The sequence below is a fragment of the Trachemys scripta genome, chromosome 9 (assembly GCF_013100865.1).
Source record: "Trachemys scripta elegans isolate TJP31775 chromosome 9, CAS_Tse_1.0, whole genome shotgun sequence".
Classification (NCBI taxonomy): domain Eukaryota; kingdom Metazoa; phylum Chordata; order Testudines; family Emydidae; genus Trachemys; species Trachemys scripta.
In genome coordinates this window covers 47515250-47531824 of record NC_048306.1, presented here as the reverse complement: position 1 = coordinate 47531824, position 16575 = coordinate 47515250, and the positions used below count along the sequence as shown (strand labels likewise).

Sequence of the window (16575 nt, the reverse complement as noted above, 5' to 3'; positions counted from 1 at the left end):
GTTGTCCAGAGGTGCAATGGGAGTGGGAGGGGTTACCCAGAGGTGCAGCAGAGGTGGGGAAGGTTGCCTGAGATGCAAAGGGGGTGGGGTGGGTTACCCAGAGGTGCAATGGAGGGGGGGGTTGCCCAGAGGTGCACTGGGAGCAGGAGGGGTTACCCAGAGGTGCAGGGGGGGATGGGGTGGGTTACCCAGAAGTGCACCAGAAAGTGGAGAAGGTTGCCCAGAGGTGCAGTTGGGGAGTGGTTGCCCAGAGTGCAATGGGAGGGGTTATTCAGAGGTGCAACAGGGGTCGGGGAGGTTGCACAGAGGTGCAGTGGGAGTGGGAGGGGTTACCCAGAGGTTCAGCATGGGTGGAGAAGGTTGCCCAGAGGTGCAAAGGGGGGGGGGGTTCCCAGAGGTGCAGTGGGGTGGGAGTTGCCCAGAGGTAAGGCTGCCTTCTTCATAACACTAACAGAAATTAAGAGTATGCTGCACGTCCCTTCCTGCTCCTTCCTTGCCCAACACGTGCCCGTGTCACAGCTTGGACTCTGAGCAGACTGAGCCTAGCGCCCAGGTGGTGTGAATTGGGGCGTCACCACAGCTGCAGTACAGCTATCCCATTCAGACCAGATACCCAAAGCAATCGCTGGGTAAGCTAGACAGTCAGTTTTTTCTATGCCCCATCCTAGGTACCCTGCGGTTTGCCCAGTGGGAGGCTGGCACGGGTTCGGGTACTTACCTTGTTCTGGAGCCTCTGGACCAGCTGAGCCTGGCGCTGCTGCCCCTCCTGATAGGCCTGTAGCTTGCACTTGTATGCCTTCTCGTCATCCTCGAACCGCTGCCTCATTTCCATGAGCGCCAGACTGCCATCCCCTTCCTGCTGGGCTGCTTCCACCCGCAGTGCCTTCTCCAACTGGAAAAGCAGAGACCCCCGAGAGCTGAGCTCTGCTCTGCCCTTGGCAGCCCCCACAGCAGAAGAAGGGGCAGCAGCACATGGTAAGACACCCTGTGTGAGCCACGCGAATAATAAACCCCTCCAGGGGGCAGCAGGGATAGAAAGGAAACAGCCAGAGCTGTGTGAACTCCCGCACCGTGCAGGCCTGGTCCCTACCACAGGTAGCCATCCACCTCGATCCTGAGTCTCAGTCTTTGATTCAAGGAGCTCCCCGGGGCCTCATACACAGCACAGTCTCCCCACCCTTGTGCAAGGCAGGTGGCTTCCTCTTGCAGTCCCCCTCTCTACCTTCTGCAGAGCTCTCAGGGTAGGATTCACTGGTGCAGTTGGCTGGTTGTCCTGTGTTGGCTCCTTTAATCCTCTGGCTGAACCCTCCGCAAGGGTCTAGCACACCCTCCCTCCACTCCCTGCTCTTCTGCAGCAGGAGAAAAGGCCAAACTCTCCCCTCCCCCACCCATTCCAGTACTAGCGCCCCCCAAACTCCCACTCTTGCAGGGAGCTGGAGAACAGCCTCTTTACAGTTGGTCTTTGCTGAGGACCAGGGAATGATGGCTGCCAGGAATTCAGCCAGAGGCGGGCAGTGCTGTCATTCAGAGGACTGCAATAGCCATGAAATGATACCAGTAATAATAATAATTCTTAGCCTGTCCATAGTGCATCTCTCTGTAGAGGTCCAAGGTGGGTTCACATCACTATCTCCATTCCACAGGCAGAGCCATGTGAACTTAAGGGACTTGCCTAAGGCCACTCACCAAGTCACTGGCAGAGTTGAGCTCAGAACTCAGGTCTCCTGACAACTCTCCAGCTCAGATCCCTCACCCTATTCCAATCTGTATATCTGCCCACGTAAATACATGCGGTACTATTAACAACCAGGCATTTCCTGCACGCCTAGTCTCTGGCATCAGAATGTTTCCCTTGCATGTGGCCAGAACAACATGGCTGCTCCTTGCTGAGCTATTAGCAAAGTGTTTCACACTCAGACACAGCAGACTTGTGGGGGTTAGATTTCAAGGTGCCCTGCAAGGGGTAAAGAAAGCATAAGCCATGTGCAGAACATGTGCAGCCTGACCTCTGGGAGGCAGGAACTGAGCTGGGTTCTTTTTTTTTTTTTAACCACCACAGAGCAGGAGATTTTAGAAAAATACATCATTATGCGAGACCCTTTGGTGCTGATCATAATGCTACTACTACAAACTTTCCAAGTAGGCACCATGGAGTAACCAGCAGTAATTTCCTGAAACACTCAGCCTCCCCTATCGGCTAGCCTCATGCAACAGCTGAGTTTGATGATGTGTGTGTGTGTAATAGTGGTATGCTGGGGCATTTCATACAGTGATTCATGACTCTGGGAAACCTACAAAGGTAATGAGATCCATTTAGAACCACTTAAGTGCTGAAAGCCCCTTCTGCTTTGCTATCGAGGCATCAACGCATTAAGGCCCTGAGCTTGCAAACACTTTCTCACGACACTTTGCACATGGGAGGAGTCCCACTAAATTCAGAGGGACCACTCACAGGCATAAAGGTACTTCATGTGCCAAAGGGTGTGGCTTCACTGCAGAGTTAGCCCAAGCCATCTGCACCCATGTTACAGAGGTGAGGTATAGGGGAACATGTGGGGTCAAATGCCCCCCAGATTGGCCTGCTGGGGGGGGGGGTGAGAGGAGGAAGAGAGGCTCTGTCCTCCTGCTGCGCCTGCCCTTGACACGCTCGACCCCCGTCTCAGGTAGCTGGGCCGGGTGGGGAGTGAAGGTGGCGGAAGCAGCCGTTTCTCAAGCTGGCTGCTCAGGGTCACTGCTCCATGTGCGGCTGCCTGAGAGAGCCTGGCTGGGGAGGTGGTGGGACACTCCCCCCCCGGGCCCAGCTGCTAGGGATGGGGACAAGTGAGCCAGAGTCCCCCAGCATGTTTCTGGCTTGCTCAGCTGCGGACCCCGATAGCTGGGGCCCGGGGCGGCCTGCTTCCGCTGCCCCAGCCAGGCTCTTTCACAGGCAGCTGCTTCACTGCAGAGCAGTGAGCGGAGCGGCCGGCTTCTGCTAGGGTTACAATCCGTCCGGGTTTCCCCGGACATGTCCGGGTTTTTCAGCTTTAAATGGCCGTCCAGGGGGAGATTTCTAATCAAGTAGAAATGTCTGGGATTTCCCCCTTCCCCTCATGCAGAGTGCGGCGCAGCTGATTTGGACGCCTGGCCTGATTGAAAGCTGCTCGCAGCCACTAGGGCCTCTAGCAGTCAGAGTCCCTCCCCCTCCCCCACTCTCTCCTCCCCCACAGAGCAGCGCGGCAGTGTTTGAGTCCACGTGGAGCCTGCAGCTCTCCCTCTGCCTGGTGAGCGGGGGGGAGCAGGGCAGGCGGCGGGGGGGTGTAGAGGCTGCAGGGGCAGGGCAGGCAGGGGGCGCGGAGGCTGCAGGGCGAGGAGGAGCAGGGCAGGCAGGGGCATAGAGGCGGCAGGGGGTGCAGGGGCGGGGCAGGCAGGGGGCGCAGAGGCTTCAGGGCGAGTGGGGAGCAGGGGGCACAGAGGCTGCAGGGCGAGTGGGGAGCAGGGGGCACAGAGGCTGCAGGGGCGGGGGGTGCAGAGGCTGCAGGGTGAGGTGGAGCAGGGCAGGCAGGGGCATAGAGGCTGCAGGGCGAGTGGGGAGCAGGGAAGCACTTAGCAACCCCCAACCAAGATCAGAGCAGGAGGGAGGAGGGGGACTGCAGGGTGCTCAGAGGAGGGGGCAGAGTTGGGGCAGGGACTTTGGGGAAGGGGTTGGAATGGGGGCGGAGAAGGGTTGGGATGGGGCCGGGGGCGGGGAAGGGGCGGAGTTGGGGCAGGGCCGGGGGCGGGACCGGGGCCCTGTGGAGTGTTCTCTTTTTTTTAAATGTTTGAATATGGTAACCTTACTTCAGCTACCTGAGAAGCGGCTCCCTCCCGCTCCCCACCCGGGCCTGGCTGCCAGGGAGAGTGACCAAACGTGCTGGGGAGATGCAGTGGGAGAAGGACAGAGCCGCCTCTCCCCCCCCCTCCCCGCAGGTACCATGGGGTGGGAAGAGCATGGTGGCCCTGTGCTGGGCGCAGGACAGGGGTCGCTGGGCAGAGGAGACACGTGGGGCGGTCACATGTCCGCCCATTTAGATTGTCCTGCCTCCCTCCCCCCCAGTATGGGGAGGTACAAGTCGTCTATAGGGTAGGTGTGAGCAGCCACACTCTGGTTACTGGGTCCCGCGGGTGTTGCTCGGACTGCTGGGGCACAGCCCATGGTTGTTAGTAGTGCACTAAGCTGAGTGGCTCTATGATTGCTTCCCATGTCTGTCGTATTGGGCACACAGAGGGAATTCATAGAATATTAGGGTTGGAAGAGATCTCAGGAGGTCATCTAGTCCAATCCCCTGCTCAAAGCAGGACCGACACCAACTAAATCATCCCAGCCAAGGCTTTGTCAAGCCAGGCCATAAAAACCTCTAAGGATGGAGATTCCACCACCTCCCTAGGTAACCCATTCCAGTGCTTCATCACCCTCCTAGTGAAATAGTTTTTCCTAATATCCAACCTAGACCTCCCCCACTACAACTTGAGACCATTGCGTCTTGTTCTGTCATCTAGCACCACTGAGAACAGCCACGCTCCATCCTCTCTGGAACCCCCCTTCAGGTAGTTGAAGGCTACTATCAAATCCCCCCTCACTCTTCTCTTCTGCAGACTAAATAACTCCAGTTCTCTCAGCCTCTTCTCGTAAGTCATGTGCCCCAGCCCCCTAATCATTTTCATTGCCCTCTGCTGGACTCTCTCCAATTTGTCCACATCCCTTCTGTAGTGGGGGGCCCAAAACTGGACGCAATACTCTAGGTGCGACCTCACCAGTGTCAAATAGAGGGGAATAATCACTTCCCTCAATCTGCTGGCAACGCTCCTACTAATACAGCCCAATATGCCGTTGGCCTTCTTGGCAACGAGGGCACACTGCTGACTCATATCCAGCTTCTTGTCCACTGTAATCCCCAGGTCCTTTTCTGCAGAACTGCTGCTTAGCCAGTCGATCCCCAGCCTGTAGCGGTGCATGGGATTCTTCCTTCCTACGTGTAGGACTCTGCACTTGTCCTTGTTGAACCTCATCAGATTTCTTTTGGCCGAATCCTCCAATTTGTCTAGGTCACTCTGGACCCTATCCCTACCCTTCAGCATATCTACCTCTGCCCCCAGCTTAGTGTCATCTGCAAACTTGCTGAGGGTGCAATTCATCCCATCATCCAGATCATTAATAAAGATGTTGAACAAAACCGGCACCAGGACCGACCCCTGAGGCACTCCGCTTGATACCGGCTGCCAACTAGATATCGAGCCGCTGATCACTACCCGTTGAGCCCAACAATCTAGTCAGCTTTCTGTCCACTTTATAGTCCATTCACCCACTCCATACTTTTTTAACTTGCTGGCACGAATACTGTGGGAGACCGTATCAAAAGCTTTGCTAAAGTCAAGATATATCACATCCACCGCTTTCCGCATATCCACAGAGCCAGTTCTCTCATCATAGAAGAAAATCAGGTTGGTCAGGCATGATTTGCCCTTGGTGAATCATGTTGGCTGTTCCTGATCACCTTCCTCTCCTCCAAGTGCTTCAAAATGGATTCCTTGAGGACCTGCTCCATGATTTTGCCAGGGACTGAAGTGAGGCTGACCAGTCTGTAGTTCCCTGGGTTCTCTTTCTTTCCTTTTTTAAAGATGGGCACTATATTTGCCTATTTCCAATTGTCCGGGACCCTCCCACCCCTGATCGCCATGAGTTTTCAAAGATAATAGCCAATGGCTCTGCAATCACGTCAGCCAACTCCCTCAGCACCCTTGGATGCATTAGATCTGGACCCATGGACTTGTGCACATCCAGCTTTTCTAAATAGTCCTTAACCTGTTCTTTCACCACTGAGGGCTGCTCACCTCCTCCCCACACTGTGTGGTCCAGTGCAGCAGTCTGGGAGCTGATCTTGTCTGTGAAGACTGAGGCAAAAAAAGCATGGAGTACTTCAGCTTTTTCCACATCATCTGTCACTATGTTGCCTCTCAGTAATGGTCCCACACTTTCCCTGATCTTCTTGTTGCTAACATACCTATAGAAACCCTTCTTGTTACCCTTCACATCCCTTGCTAGCTCAACTCCAATTGTGCCTTGGCCTTCCTGATTAGACCCCTGCATGCTCTAGTAATATTTTTATATTCCTCCCTAGACACCTGTTCAAATTTCCACTTCTTGTAGGCTTCCTTTTTGAGTTTAAGCTCACCGAAGATTTCACTGTTAAGCCAAGCTGGTCGCCTGCCATATTTGCTATTCTTTCTTCATTTTGGGATGGTTTGTTCCTGCGCCCTCAATAAGGCCTCTTTAAAATACAGCCAGCTCTCCTGGACTCCTTGCCCCCTCATATTAGTCTCCCAGGGTATCCTGCCCATCAGTTCTGTAAGGGAGTCCGTCTGCTTTTCTGAAGTCCAGGGTCCGTATTTTGCTACTTTCCTTTCTTCCTTTTGTCAGGATCCTGAACTCAACCATCTCATGGTCACTGCTACCTAGGTTGCCACCCACTTCTACTTCCCCATATTGTGGGAAGGCACTGAAGGACTATCAGCACTCTGAAGGATTTAGCCTGCGTCCTCGCTACAAAGTGGGTGGCTATCCGCCCGAGTGAAAACAGCATATGGGCTTGTCATAAACATACAGCTAAGGGTAGCATAAAATCCCTGTTCACCCTGTAAAGGGTTAATTCTTCTTTTACCTGTAAAGGGTTAAGAAACTCAGATAACCTGGGTGCCACCTGACCAAAAGGACCAATAAGAGGAGAAGATACTTTCAAATCTGTGGGGGAAGGTTTTTTGTCTGAGTCTCCTGGAGTCAACAAGGAAACAGGGCAGGGAAAATACATCTCCCTAAGCCATATCTGAACTAAGCATCTAGTCTTGCAAAAATAGTAAGTAATAGCAAAGAAATGCGTTAGATTACCTTTTGTTTTAGCTTGTGAATTTTCCCTGTGCTAAGAGGGAGGTTTATCCCTGTTTTTGCCTAGAGGGGAAATCCTCTGCATTTTTGAGTCTTTTGTTATTCTGTAAAGTACTTACCATCCTGATTTTACAGAGGTGATTCTTTTACCCTTTCTTTAATTAAAATTCTTCTTTTAAGAATCCAATTGATGTTTCATTGTTCTTAATATCCAAGGGTTTGGGTCTGTGTTCACCTGTACTAATTGGTGAGGATATTATTCTCAAGCCTTCCCCAGGAAAGGGGGGTGCAGGGCTTGGGGGAATACTTTGGAGGGAATAGGACTCCAAGTGGTCAGCAGCGGCTCCAGGCACCAGAGCTCCAAGTGTGTGCTTGGGGCAGCAAACCACGGAGGGCACCCTGCTGGTCCCTGCGAGGGCAGCAGTCAGGCTGCCTTCGGCGGCTTGCCTGCATGAGGTCCGCCGGTCCTGCCGAATCTGCGGGACCGGGGACCTCCCGCAGGTGTGCCGCTGAAGGCAGCCTGCCTGCTGTGCTTGGGGTGGCAAAAAAGCTAGAGCCACCCCTGTAAGTGTTCCTTTCCCTGATTTTTTTGTTTAAATCACTTGGTGGTGGCAGCATACTGTTCAAGGCAAGGTGGAATTTGTGCCTTGGGAAAGTTTTTAACCTAAGCTGGTAAAAATAAGCTTAGGGGGGTCTTTCATGTGGGTCCCCACATCTGTACCCCAGAGTTCAGAGTGGGGAAGGAACCCTGACAGGGCTCTAACAAATAACCCAGCCAGGCTGGCTAGTCTGGGCTGAAAGCACCACAAAACGGGTGACACGTTTGTGTGGGTGGAAGGGAGCAGAGTTAGGGGCTGTACGAACCAACCCTGTAGTGCAGACAGTTTTTGCAGTGTCTCCTATTTATTAGTGCCTTGCACGTGCATGTTGCTGTACAGACACTGAGGAGCTGATGATTTATACATTTGTTGTTGTTGTTTGTTGTAACACCCAGGTCCCCCAATGCAAGGTGCTCTACAAGCAAGGAACAAAAAGACAGACCCTGTCCCAAAAAGCTGACAAGTTAAGTATGTCTAAGGCTATGTCTATAGTAGCACTTTTGTCAGTAAAACTTATCACTCGGGGGTATGAAAAAACACCCTCCTGACTCACTTAAGTTTCGTCAACAGAAGCACTGGTGTGGACAGCACTATGTTGGTGGGAGACGCTCTCCTGCCCACAGGGCTACCGCCGCTTGTTGGGGTGATTTAATTATGCCAGTGAGAGAATTCTCTCCCGCCGGCATAGAGCGGCTACAGAGGAGACCTTACAGCAGAGCAGCTGCCAGTGGTACAGCTGTGCCATTGTAAGGTCTCTAGTGTAGACATAGCCTAAGAAACAACACGTGGCTACAGCTAGACAAACAGATGGAGGAGTGGAAGGACACAATCCTGGTCTAGTAGGAAATAGCCACACACTCATCCTTAAATTTGTTTTCACAATGCTACAGGTCCCCTTGAATATCTGTATGTGTCTTCCTCAGCTGTGCGATACAGATCTGATCTCGTCTGCGTGCAGTGTACTTTGCAGTGCTGAGTCTGACTCACAAGGCACAGTAACCCAATTATAAGGTTCTCTTGGTTTCTATATCCGCTGAACCTTGTTATAAACATCCTTCCTCCTTTGATGACACTACCCTCTGCAGGCCAGGAGGATTCCTGCCTCACCCCAGGGACCAGGCTCCCATATGGACGGAGACCTTTACAGTATTAGCACACATAGAACAGGCGATGGGAAAGAAGCATTTTTGCCTTCTGTGAATTTAGATTTGATCTGTTGGTGGTGGATGTTGGGAGAAGTCCCATGACTTCTTGATATTCACATATAACACCATGAGTTAGCTGGGCTTCTTGCAGAGTTGGGGCAGAGAATTGGGCCCTTTATATGTGATGCTGGCAGACCAGGTGCCAACTCATGCCAAGGTCCCCCTGTCTCAATTGGACACTGACAAATACCAAGCTGGAATCAGTCTGGCTCACCTGAGTGTTGGTATGGTTAAAACAGGGGCTAGAATGATAAGAATGTATTTAGTATTTAGACTTTATGGACTGCTGGTGAATGACTGCATGCATTCATTTCACTTCTAGCATCTGTATCCTGTGTTATAAGGTAATATTTGAGTGTTTGCACTGTAAGCCTCTGTGACTGTGTAAATCACCAGACAGGAGAGAGACACTTATGAGTGTAAAGTGCTGGTCTCCAACAGAAGGTGTTATGTCCTGGCAGAGAACAAAGGCCCATTGACATCAGACAGACTAGAGTGGAGCATTAAAGAGGACAAAAGACTTTGTTCTTTACTCTCTCTCCAACCATGAAGATGAGTCTTGCAAGTGAATTTCTCCCACCAGCTGAGTTTGCAGCTCAAAGCAGAAGTGAGTAAGGGCATAGGATACATGTAACTGAGAATGGGGGCCACAATTTAAAGTTTTGGGGGGGAAGAGAATGTGACCACCCCACATGTTGACTCAGGGTGCAGGAAACTTTCAGCCCCACTTCCCTGGGCCAGAGCAGCCAATCCTGCCAGATCCTAGGGAGCTGGGGCCTCAGGAGCAGGGAGCACATGCCTCTGGGCCAGCCCCAGCCCTGGGTGGAGGGGACTCACAGCAACAAAGCTTCTCCCTGGAGCTCCTGTATCCTCGGGGACATCTCAGCAGGGGGAGGGATGTGGGCAATGCCCCTAACTGAAGCTGAGCAGAGGGAACCTGCTCCCAGTGCCTTCCCCAGTGACCTCACCCCCTGCACCTAGCCCAGGGCTGCCATTTTCTCCCTGCCAAGGTTACCTGCCACTTGGGCTGCTGCCGCCTCCCCAGCCAGACTCTTGCAGGCAGCTGCACAGAGGCAGCAACCTGGAGCGGCCACCCTCACCCTGCAGGAGAAGCAGCTCTGTCCTGCCCTCTCTGCTCCCTGCCTGGGTGCAGCTGCCAGGGAGAGGAGCCAAGTGAGATGGAAACATGCCGGGAGGGGGGCAGCATGAGAAGCACAGAGCCTCCTTTCCCCCCAGCAGGCTGAGCATAACAAGCCCTGCAAAGGCAGCTCAGCACTCATAGAAATCGGGTGGGGGGAGAGGGCTACATGCCCCTGCATGCCCCCCTGCATCACCTTTGGGTAACGGAATAAATCCCCCTAACAAGGAGGAACTGTATCTTTATGCTGCTTGGACTCTGAGGGACAAGAATTACTAGGCATAAGCAAAAGATCCAAAGTGGATCAGCCCTAAAGGACATATAGAGCTTGGTTATTATAGAAGTGTCTGTTACTTTTTGAAACTTCAGACTGGAACTCATTTGTGTGTGTGCCTGCTTTAACCTTGTAAATAACTCTATTTCCTTTTCCTACTTAATAAATCTGTAGATAGTTTATTACAGGACTGGCTACAAGTGTTGCCTTCGGTGTGAGATCTGAAGTGCAATTGACCAGGGTAAGTGACTGGTGCTTTGGGACTGGGAGTAACCTTAATATTAGAACATAAGAACGGCCATACTGGGTCAGACCAAAGGTCCATTTAGCCCAGTAGCCTGTCTTCTGACAGTGGCCAGTGCCAGGTGCCTCAGCGGGAATGAACAGAACAGGTAATCATCAATTGATCCATGCCCTGTCGCTCATTCCCAGCTTCGGGCAAACAGAGGCTACAGACACCATTCCTGCCCATCCTGACTAATAGCCATCAATGAACCTATCCTCCATGAATTTATCTAGGTTTTTTTTGAACCCTGTTATAGTCTTGGCCTTCACAACATCGTCTGGCAAAGAGTTCCACAGGTTGATTGTACGTTGTGTGAAGAAATACTTCCTTTTGTTTGTTTTAAACCTGTTGCCAATTAATTTCATTTGGTGACCCCTAGTTTTTGTGTTATGAGGAGTAAATAACACTTCCTTATTTACTTTCTCCCACCAGACATGATCTGATAGACCTCTATCATATCCCCCTTTAGTCGTCTTTTTTCCAAGCTGAAAAGTCCCAGTCTTATTAAACTCTCTTCATACGGCAGCCATTCCATACCCCTAATCATTTTTGTTGCCCTTTTCTGAACCTTTTCCAATTCCAATATATCTTTTTTGAGATGGGGTGACCACATCTGCACACAGTATTGAAGATGTGGGCATACCATGGATTTATATAGAGGCAATATGATATTTTCTGTCTTATTATCTATCCCTTTCTTAATGATGCCCAACATTCTGTTTGCTTTTTTGACTGCCGCTGCACATTGAGTGGATGTTTTACTTTGCATTTATCAACACTGAATTTCATCTGCCATTTTGTTGCCCAGTCACCTAGTTTTGAGAGATCCTTTTGTAGTTCTTCGCAGTCTGCCTGGGACTTAACTATCTTGAGTAGTTTTGTATCATCTACAAATTTTGCCTCCTCACTGTTTACCCCTTTTTCCAGATCATTTATAAATATGTTGAATAGGACTGGTCCCAGTACAGACATCTGGGGGAATCACTATTTACTTCTCTCCATTCTGAAAACTGACCATTTATTCCTACCATTTGTTTCCTATCTTTTAACCAGTTACCAATCAATGAGAGGAGCTTCCCTCTGATCCTGGGTATAAGGGACCTTATACCACCTGGGTGGCTAGACAGATTGGAGTAGCCAAGAGAACTGTCTGTCACTCTACATTAAGGCTGCTATAGTGCCTGAGGAGTTTACACATAATTGGTTGGTGAAATTTAAGCACAGAACTCAGCACCAATTTGGGGTTTGTGCCCTGGTTCTTAACAGTCTTCCTTGAGGCTGGCACTCACGGTCTTAAGTCGCTGCAGGACAGCTTGACACTCCTGACTCCTTGAGATTCATGGAGAACACTGTGAGTTAGCAGGGCTATTGGCAGAGTTGGGGCCAGAGAATTGGGCCTATTATAAATCATCTTTTTAAAATTCTTGCTTAAAGATTTATGTGCAGTGCTAATGAAAACAAGAGGCTGATAACACTAGCTGGAGACAGGCATAATGCAGGCAAGCCCTCTGCTAGCTGCTCCCACACAGTTCTCTGCCAATGATTCTCCACCCAAAGGTGGAATGCCTCTCCTGATTCCAGGCGTAGGTCTCCACATGGCTTGGCTAATACACCTCAGTCCTAATGAGTGACAGGGAATATGTGCTTGACTTCTGTGCTAGACTAACACAAGGGATCAGATAGTTTCATCAGCCTCACCCATAGGGGGGACACAGCCCTCAGGCCAGTGATGATAACCCAGGGGTACTGAATGAGTCTAACTGCCCAGACAATGTTCCCCCTCCCCCCGCAGGGGACGAGCTGACCACAGTGGTTCCTTCTGGCCTAAAGTTCTACCATTCTGTGAATGTCAGTGCTGAGGTCTCAGATAAAAGGCCACTCCTGCTGATCGTCTTATTCTGATTGCACTTCCAGAACACCAAAAGCCCTAAAAAAATCACTCCCTGATCTATCCAAGAGTTTTTCTCATCTTCAGCAGCAGCTATACTTGCTGCCTCCGCAGGGAGGAGTGACTGCCTCAGGGTTACAGAATACCTTTCTGCCAGGATAAGGGAGATGATACATTTCCTTGCAGAGCTAGAAAAACTAGTCTCAGGAAATCAGGCCAAGTGCACAGATTTTTGTCCTGAGTTTTTTCTCCCCGTGACAGCTGCAGTTAGAGTTACTGTGCCAATTCAGTCTGAGAGCCGGGTGCCTACATCCATGGACATAAACTGACTGATCATCACGCACTGAAAGAACTGGGGAGAAATCATCCAGCCGGAGGCTTCACAGGAGGTGTGGCCAATGGGTAGTTTAAATGTAAGAGCTGGGTGTGACCTCAGTGTGGCTTCTGATTCACGCCAGCTCACGATCTGCCCCAATGTTATGCATACCCACGATGAATTCCACGCCTCCCTCCTATTTGTTTCTCAGTGGCTGCCCATCAGCACTCATGAAATGCCATGTAAAGATGGGGCATCCACCCCAGAAACCAGCTGGCCAGCCTGACAGAGATTGTTCCACACCCAAAGGGATTCAGATGGATTTAAGCCCAGCACTCACCCTCTCACTGATGGCATGATGCTTGCTCGCCAGCTCATCCTTCTCTGCCCGGGTGTGTGCCAGCAGGTCCTCAAGGCGTGAGAGCTCCTTTTGCAGCATACGGTTTTCTTCCTGCATATTGAGTGAAGAGGTTGTTTCCCACAGAGCTGGAAGGAACAAGAAATGTGGATTAGTGGTGTGAGGAGGTCCCAACCAAGCAGGCCACGTGAAGAGCTAGCTGTGGCATCAGCCTTCGGGCAGGAAGAATGACCTTGTGATTAAGCTACTGAACTGGGAATCAGAACATCTGGGGTCAATGTCCAGCTCTGCCACAGAATGCACGCGTGCCCTTGGGTGAATTATTTAATCTCTCTGGGCCTCAGTTTCTCTCCTGGAAAATGGGAATAATCCTTCCTTTGTCTATTTAGATTGTAAACTCTTTGAAGCAGGAACTAAATGTACAGCACCTACCTCAGTGGAGCTCTGATCTCACCTGGGTGGCCCCTACATGCGACAGTATATACATATTATAATGGTGATTGATACCTGCTCCCTTTTTACTATTTGCTGTCACTCTCCTGTGTACAGTGTTGCTGACAATCAGGTACAAAGTTGATCCTGTGACTCTCCCAGCCCTGCTGCAAACCACCTAAAAACACTTCCCTCATTTTTTCCACACACTCAGAATAAACTGGCTGGTTACTCTAACCTGGGATAGTGAGAGTTGAATTCTGTTAAATTATTTAACATTTAAAGCATTTCTCTGCAGGATCCAAGGGGCAGGTTTGGATCATTTAAAAATACCCAGATTATTCCAGCTAGCTGAATGGACCCCTTAACAATCCCTCCTACCCCACCAGCCCCATTGTTCACTCAATCCATTCCCCACTGCAGTGCTGACTTCCCTGTAGGCCTTCTCAGAGCTAAGATGGATGCTTCTTGGGCACCCCCATGGCCCCTCCCCTGGCCCAGAAGAGCTCATGCCCATCCTGTACCTTGGGATGACTTTTCGGCCAGGCTCTCAGTGATGATCTGCCGAATCCTGGCAGGAACTGGGGTGGGCGTGGCTCGGTTCCCCTCTCCCCGCACAGTCAATGTCTTATCCTCCTTGCTGGCTTCTGGGCTCAGGACCGTGTCCTCTAGTTTCTGAAACATAGGTGGATGTTACCCTTTGGCTGGTTCCTGGTCAGGCAATCATACACGTGAGTAGACATTAACCAAACCAGAGTGCAGGGGGCTGGCAGAGCCCATCACACTGTCAATGGATGCTAGCATACCCTGGCTGAGAAACACGCATACCCCATCCCACACCCTCAGCTGTCCACATAGGCAGCTCTTTAGTGGGGGCTACAATTTCAGGGTGACTCCAGCCAAGCTGCCCCCTTCCATTGCAGGTCTGCCCCTTTAAGGGGGCCTTTGCCTTACACTGCCCGGAGCAGCAGCAGCAGAGGCCACGAACCTTTGCAGTTCTGGCATGGCCCAGCCACCCCCCTGGCCCAGGACAACTCTGGAGAGGAGGAGTCCTCCTTTAGAGGCACTCTTTCTCCTGCAGCAATGGCCATCAGAGGCCGAAGGCTCTAATGGGTGTAACACTGGCCTGGATTCCTCTCTCCCATAGATGCACATCCTTCATTCCACCTGGGAACTGGAGGGGTCTGTGATCACTGGCCCAGCAAAGGATTTCTAGTCAAAGCAAGTCGCACAATATCAGAGCCTAAAGCTCGATTGAAGTGATGCTGCCCAGTGAAGGGGCCAAGTGCTGTGCATACAGGGGCAATGTAAAAGGGCTGGGCAGGACAGGGAAGGCAGGGGACCCCAACGCTGCACTGGCAAAAGCACTGCTGCGTGACTACCTAGTCCCTCCGGCCTGTCAGCAGTAAGGCCTACAAGATCGTTTCTACCATTCTCATGCTGAGATCAGTGGGGCGACCTGTTTACATCAAGACGGTGCATTTCAGACACAGCCCTGGGCTGGCGGAGGGTGTAGCTGCACTGCCCCAGGGAGAGCTCTAGGAGCACTCCTATACCACTGTGGTTTGGGTCATCTGTTACAGCCTATGATGGGGCGGCTGCCCCACACTGGGTTCTAAGGGGTTAATAGAGCCCTAGGGAGGCTGCATAAGAGGCAGCCAATTAGAGAAGGGCTGAGAGGAGTAGCCTTCCATTGACCTTGCTGCGTCTACATTGGAGTGTTAGGCCAACCTAACTACGATGCTCAGGGTGTAAAATTTTTCACGGCCCTGAGCAAAGTGGCTGGGTCAATCTAATTTTTAAGTGTAGACCAGGCCTCAACTCTTGTCTTCACTGTTACCCTGAGGTAAACACACACCTTGGTTAACTAATGCATGTGAGCCATCCTGAGGGAAAAAGCCCAGTGAAGACCATGCCCTTTAGTTGTACCATGAGGTAAAATAGGCAAGGTCAACCCCAGACAAAAGGGTATAGGGCTAACCTCGGTGAGTTACCTCATGGTAAAACTGAAAGGCCTGGTTTTCACTGTGTTTTCCCTTAGGCTAGTTCCCACCATTAGTTACCCGGAGGTAAAAAAAAATACTAGAGGTGGTTGGGAATCTTCCAACAAAAACTTTTGGTGGGGGGGGGAGGGGAGGGGTTTAATAAAATGCTGATTAATCAAAACCAAAACTTTTGGCAGGAAAGGCTCAGTTTCAACAAATTTTTCTGCTCAAAAGGTGTTTTTGGAGGGGGGGAGGTTTTGGAATTGTTAAAATAGTTTGTGACATGTTCAAAATGGAAAATTCCAGTTTTACTGTTCAAAATGTATTTTTGTTTCAAAATTTAAGGTAATTATAGTAAAAAAAAATTTTACTATAATTTCAAAAATCGAAATAAAACATTTCTAAATTATTAAAGCAAAATATTTTGACTGAGCCAAACCAACTTTTAACAGATTTTCAATTCACAACATTTTTCAAGACTTCTATTTTTTGTACTGATTTGGGATGGGAAATTATTTTGATATCTTACATTTTTGCAGGGCAGGAAAAACCCTGCCTGGGGTTGAACTTGCCTGGTTTACTCCACAGTAAAACTACAATGCCTGGTCTTCACTGTGTGGTGTGTTTGTTTGTTTTTTAACCTCAGGACAGCTCAAGCACCTTAGTTACCCTGAGGTAAAATAAACCTTTTGGAGCAGTGAAGACTAGGCCTCAGAGCCGCTCAGTGCAGGGGACTATGGATTGCTCAAGATCACAATCTGCCTCTACTGGTGGTGGTGGTGCTGGACCATCATGGGAAGACTTGCAGAATTAAGGCCTATATATTAAACATGGGAAATTTGGACAGTTTTATAAACATTAAAGGGTAGTTAACATTGTGTCTCTGCTCAGATTCCTTCTCTCAGCAAGCCAGACAGGCTGTCAGAGTCTCAGGCTCCTGAGGAGATTCGTGAGGCATTCCCGTTTCCAATTCAAGAGATCCTATTGTTGACATCACTAGGCATCACCCTAGGTAACTCGGGAGGGTGGAAGGCCACTAAGCGTCAATGAAGCCTTCCTGCACTAGGCCTAAGTGAACCAAACTCTATCCTTCCATGTTTAAACTCTAATCAACCTCAAAAGCCAGGTGCAATTGGAATATGTAAGCAACCAGTTATCTGTGTGCAACCCCCTGCTCAAGCAGTAATAATGAGGCCTGC

The 16575-nt window shown here is 50.5% G+C and overlaps 1 protein-coding gene across 1 annotated transcript in view; it reads right to left on the bottom strand.

The window, feature by feature from the left end:
• CROCC2 (ciliary rootlet coiled-coil, rootletin family member 2) overlaps window positions 1–16575 on the bottom strand; it is a 177731-nt gene that overhangs the window by 138721 nt on the left and 22435 nt on the right. The window contains exons 2-4 of the mRNA XM_034781674.1: window positions 13916–14066; window positions 12942–13087; window positions 719–892 (exon numbers count right to left, since the gene is read on the bottom strand). Of these exons, the coding sequence (XP_034637565.1) occupies window positions 719–892; window positions 12942–13087; window positions 13916–14066 (471 nt within the window). The remainder of the gene's footprint in view (window positions 1–718; window positions 893–12941; window positions 13088–13915; window positions 14067–16575) is intronic.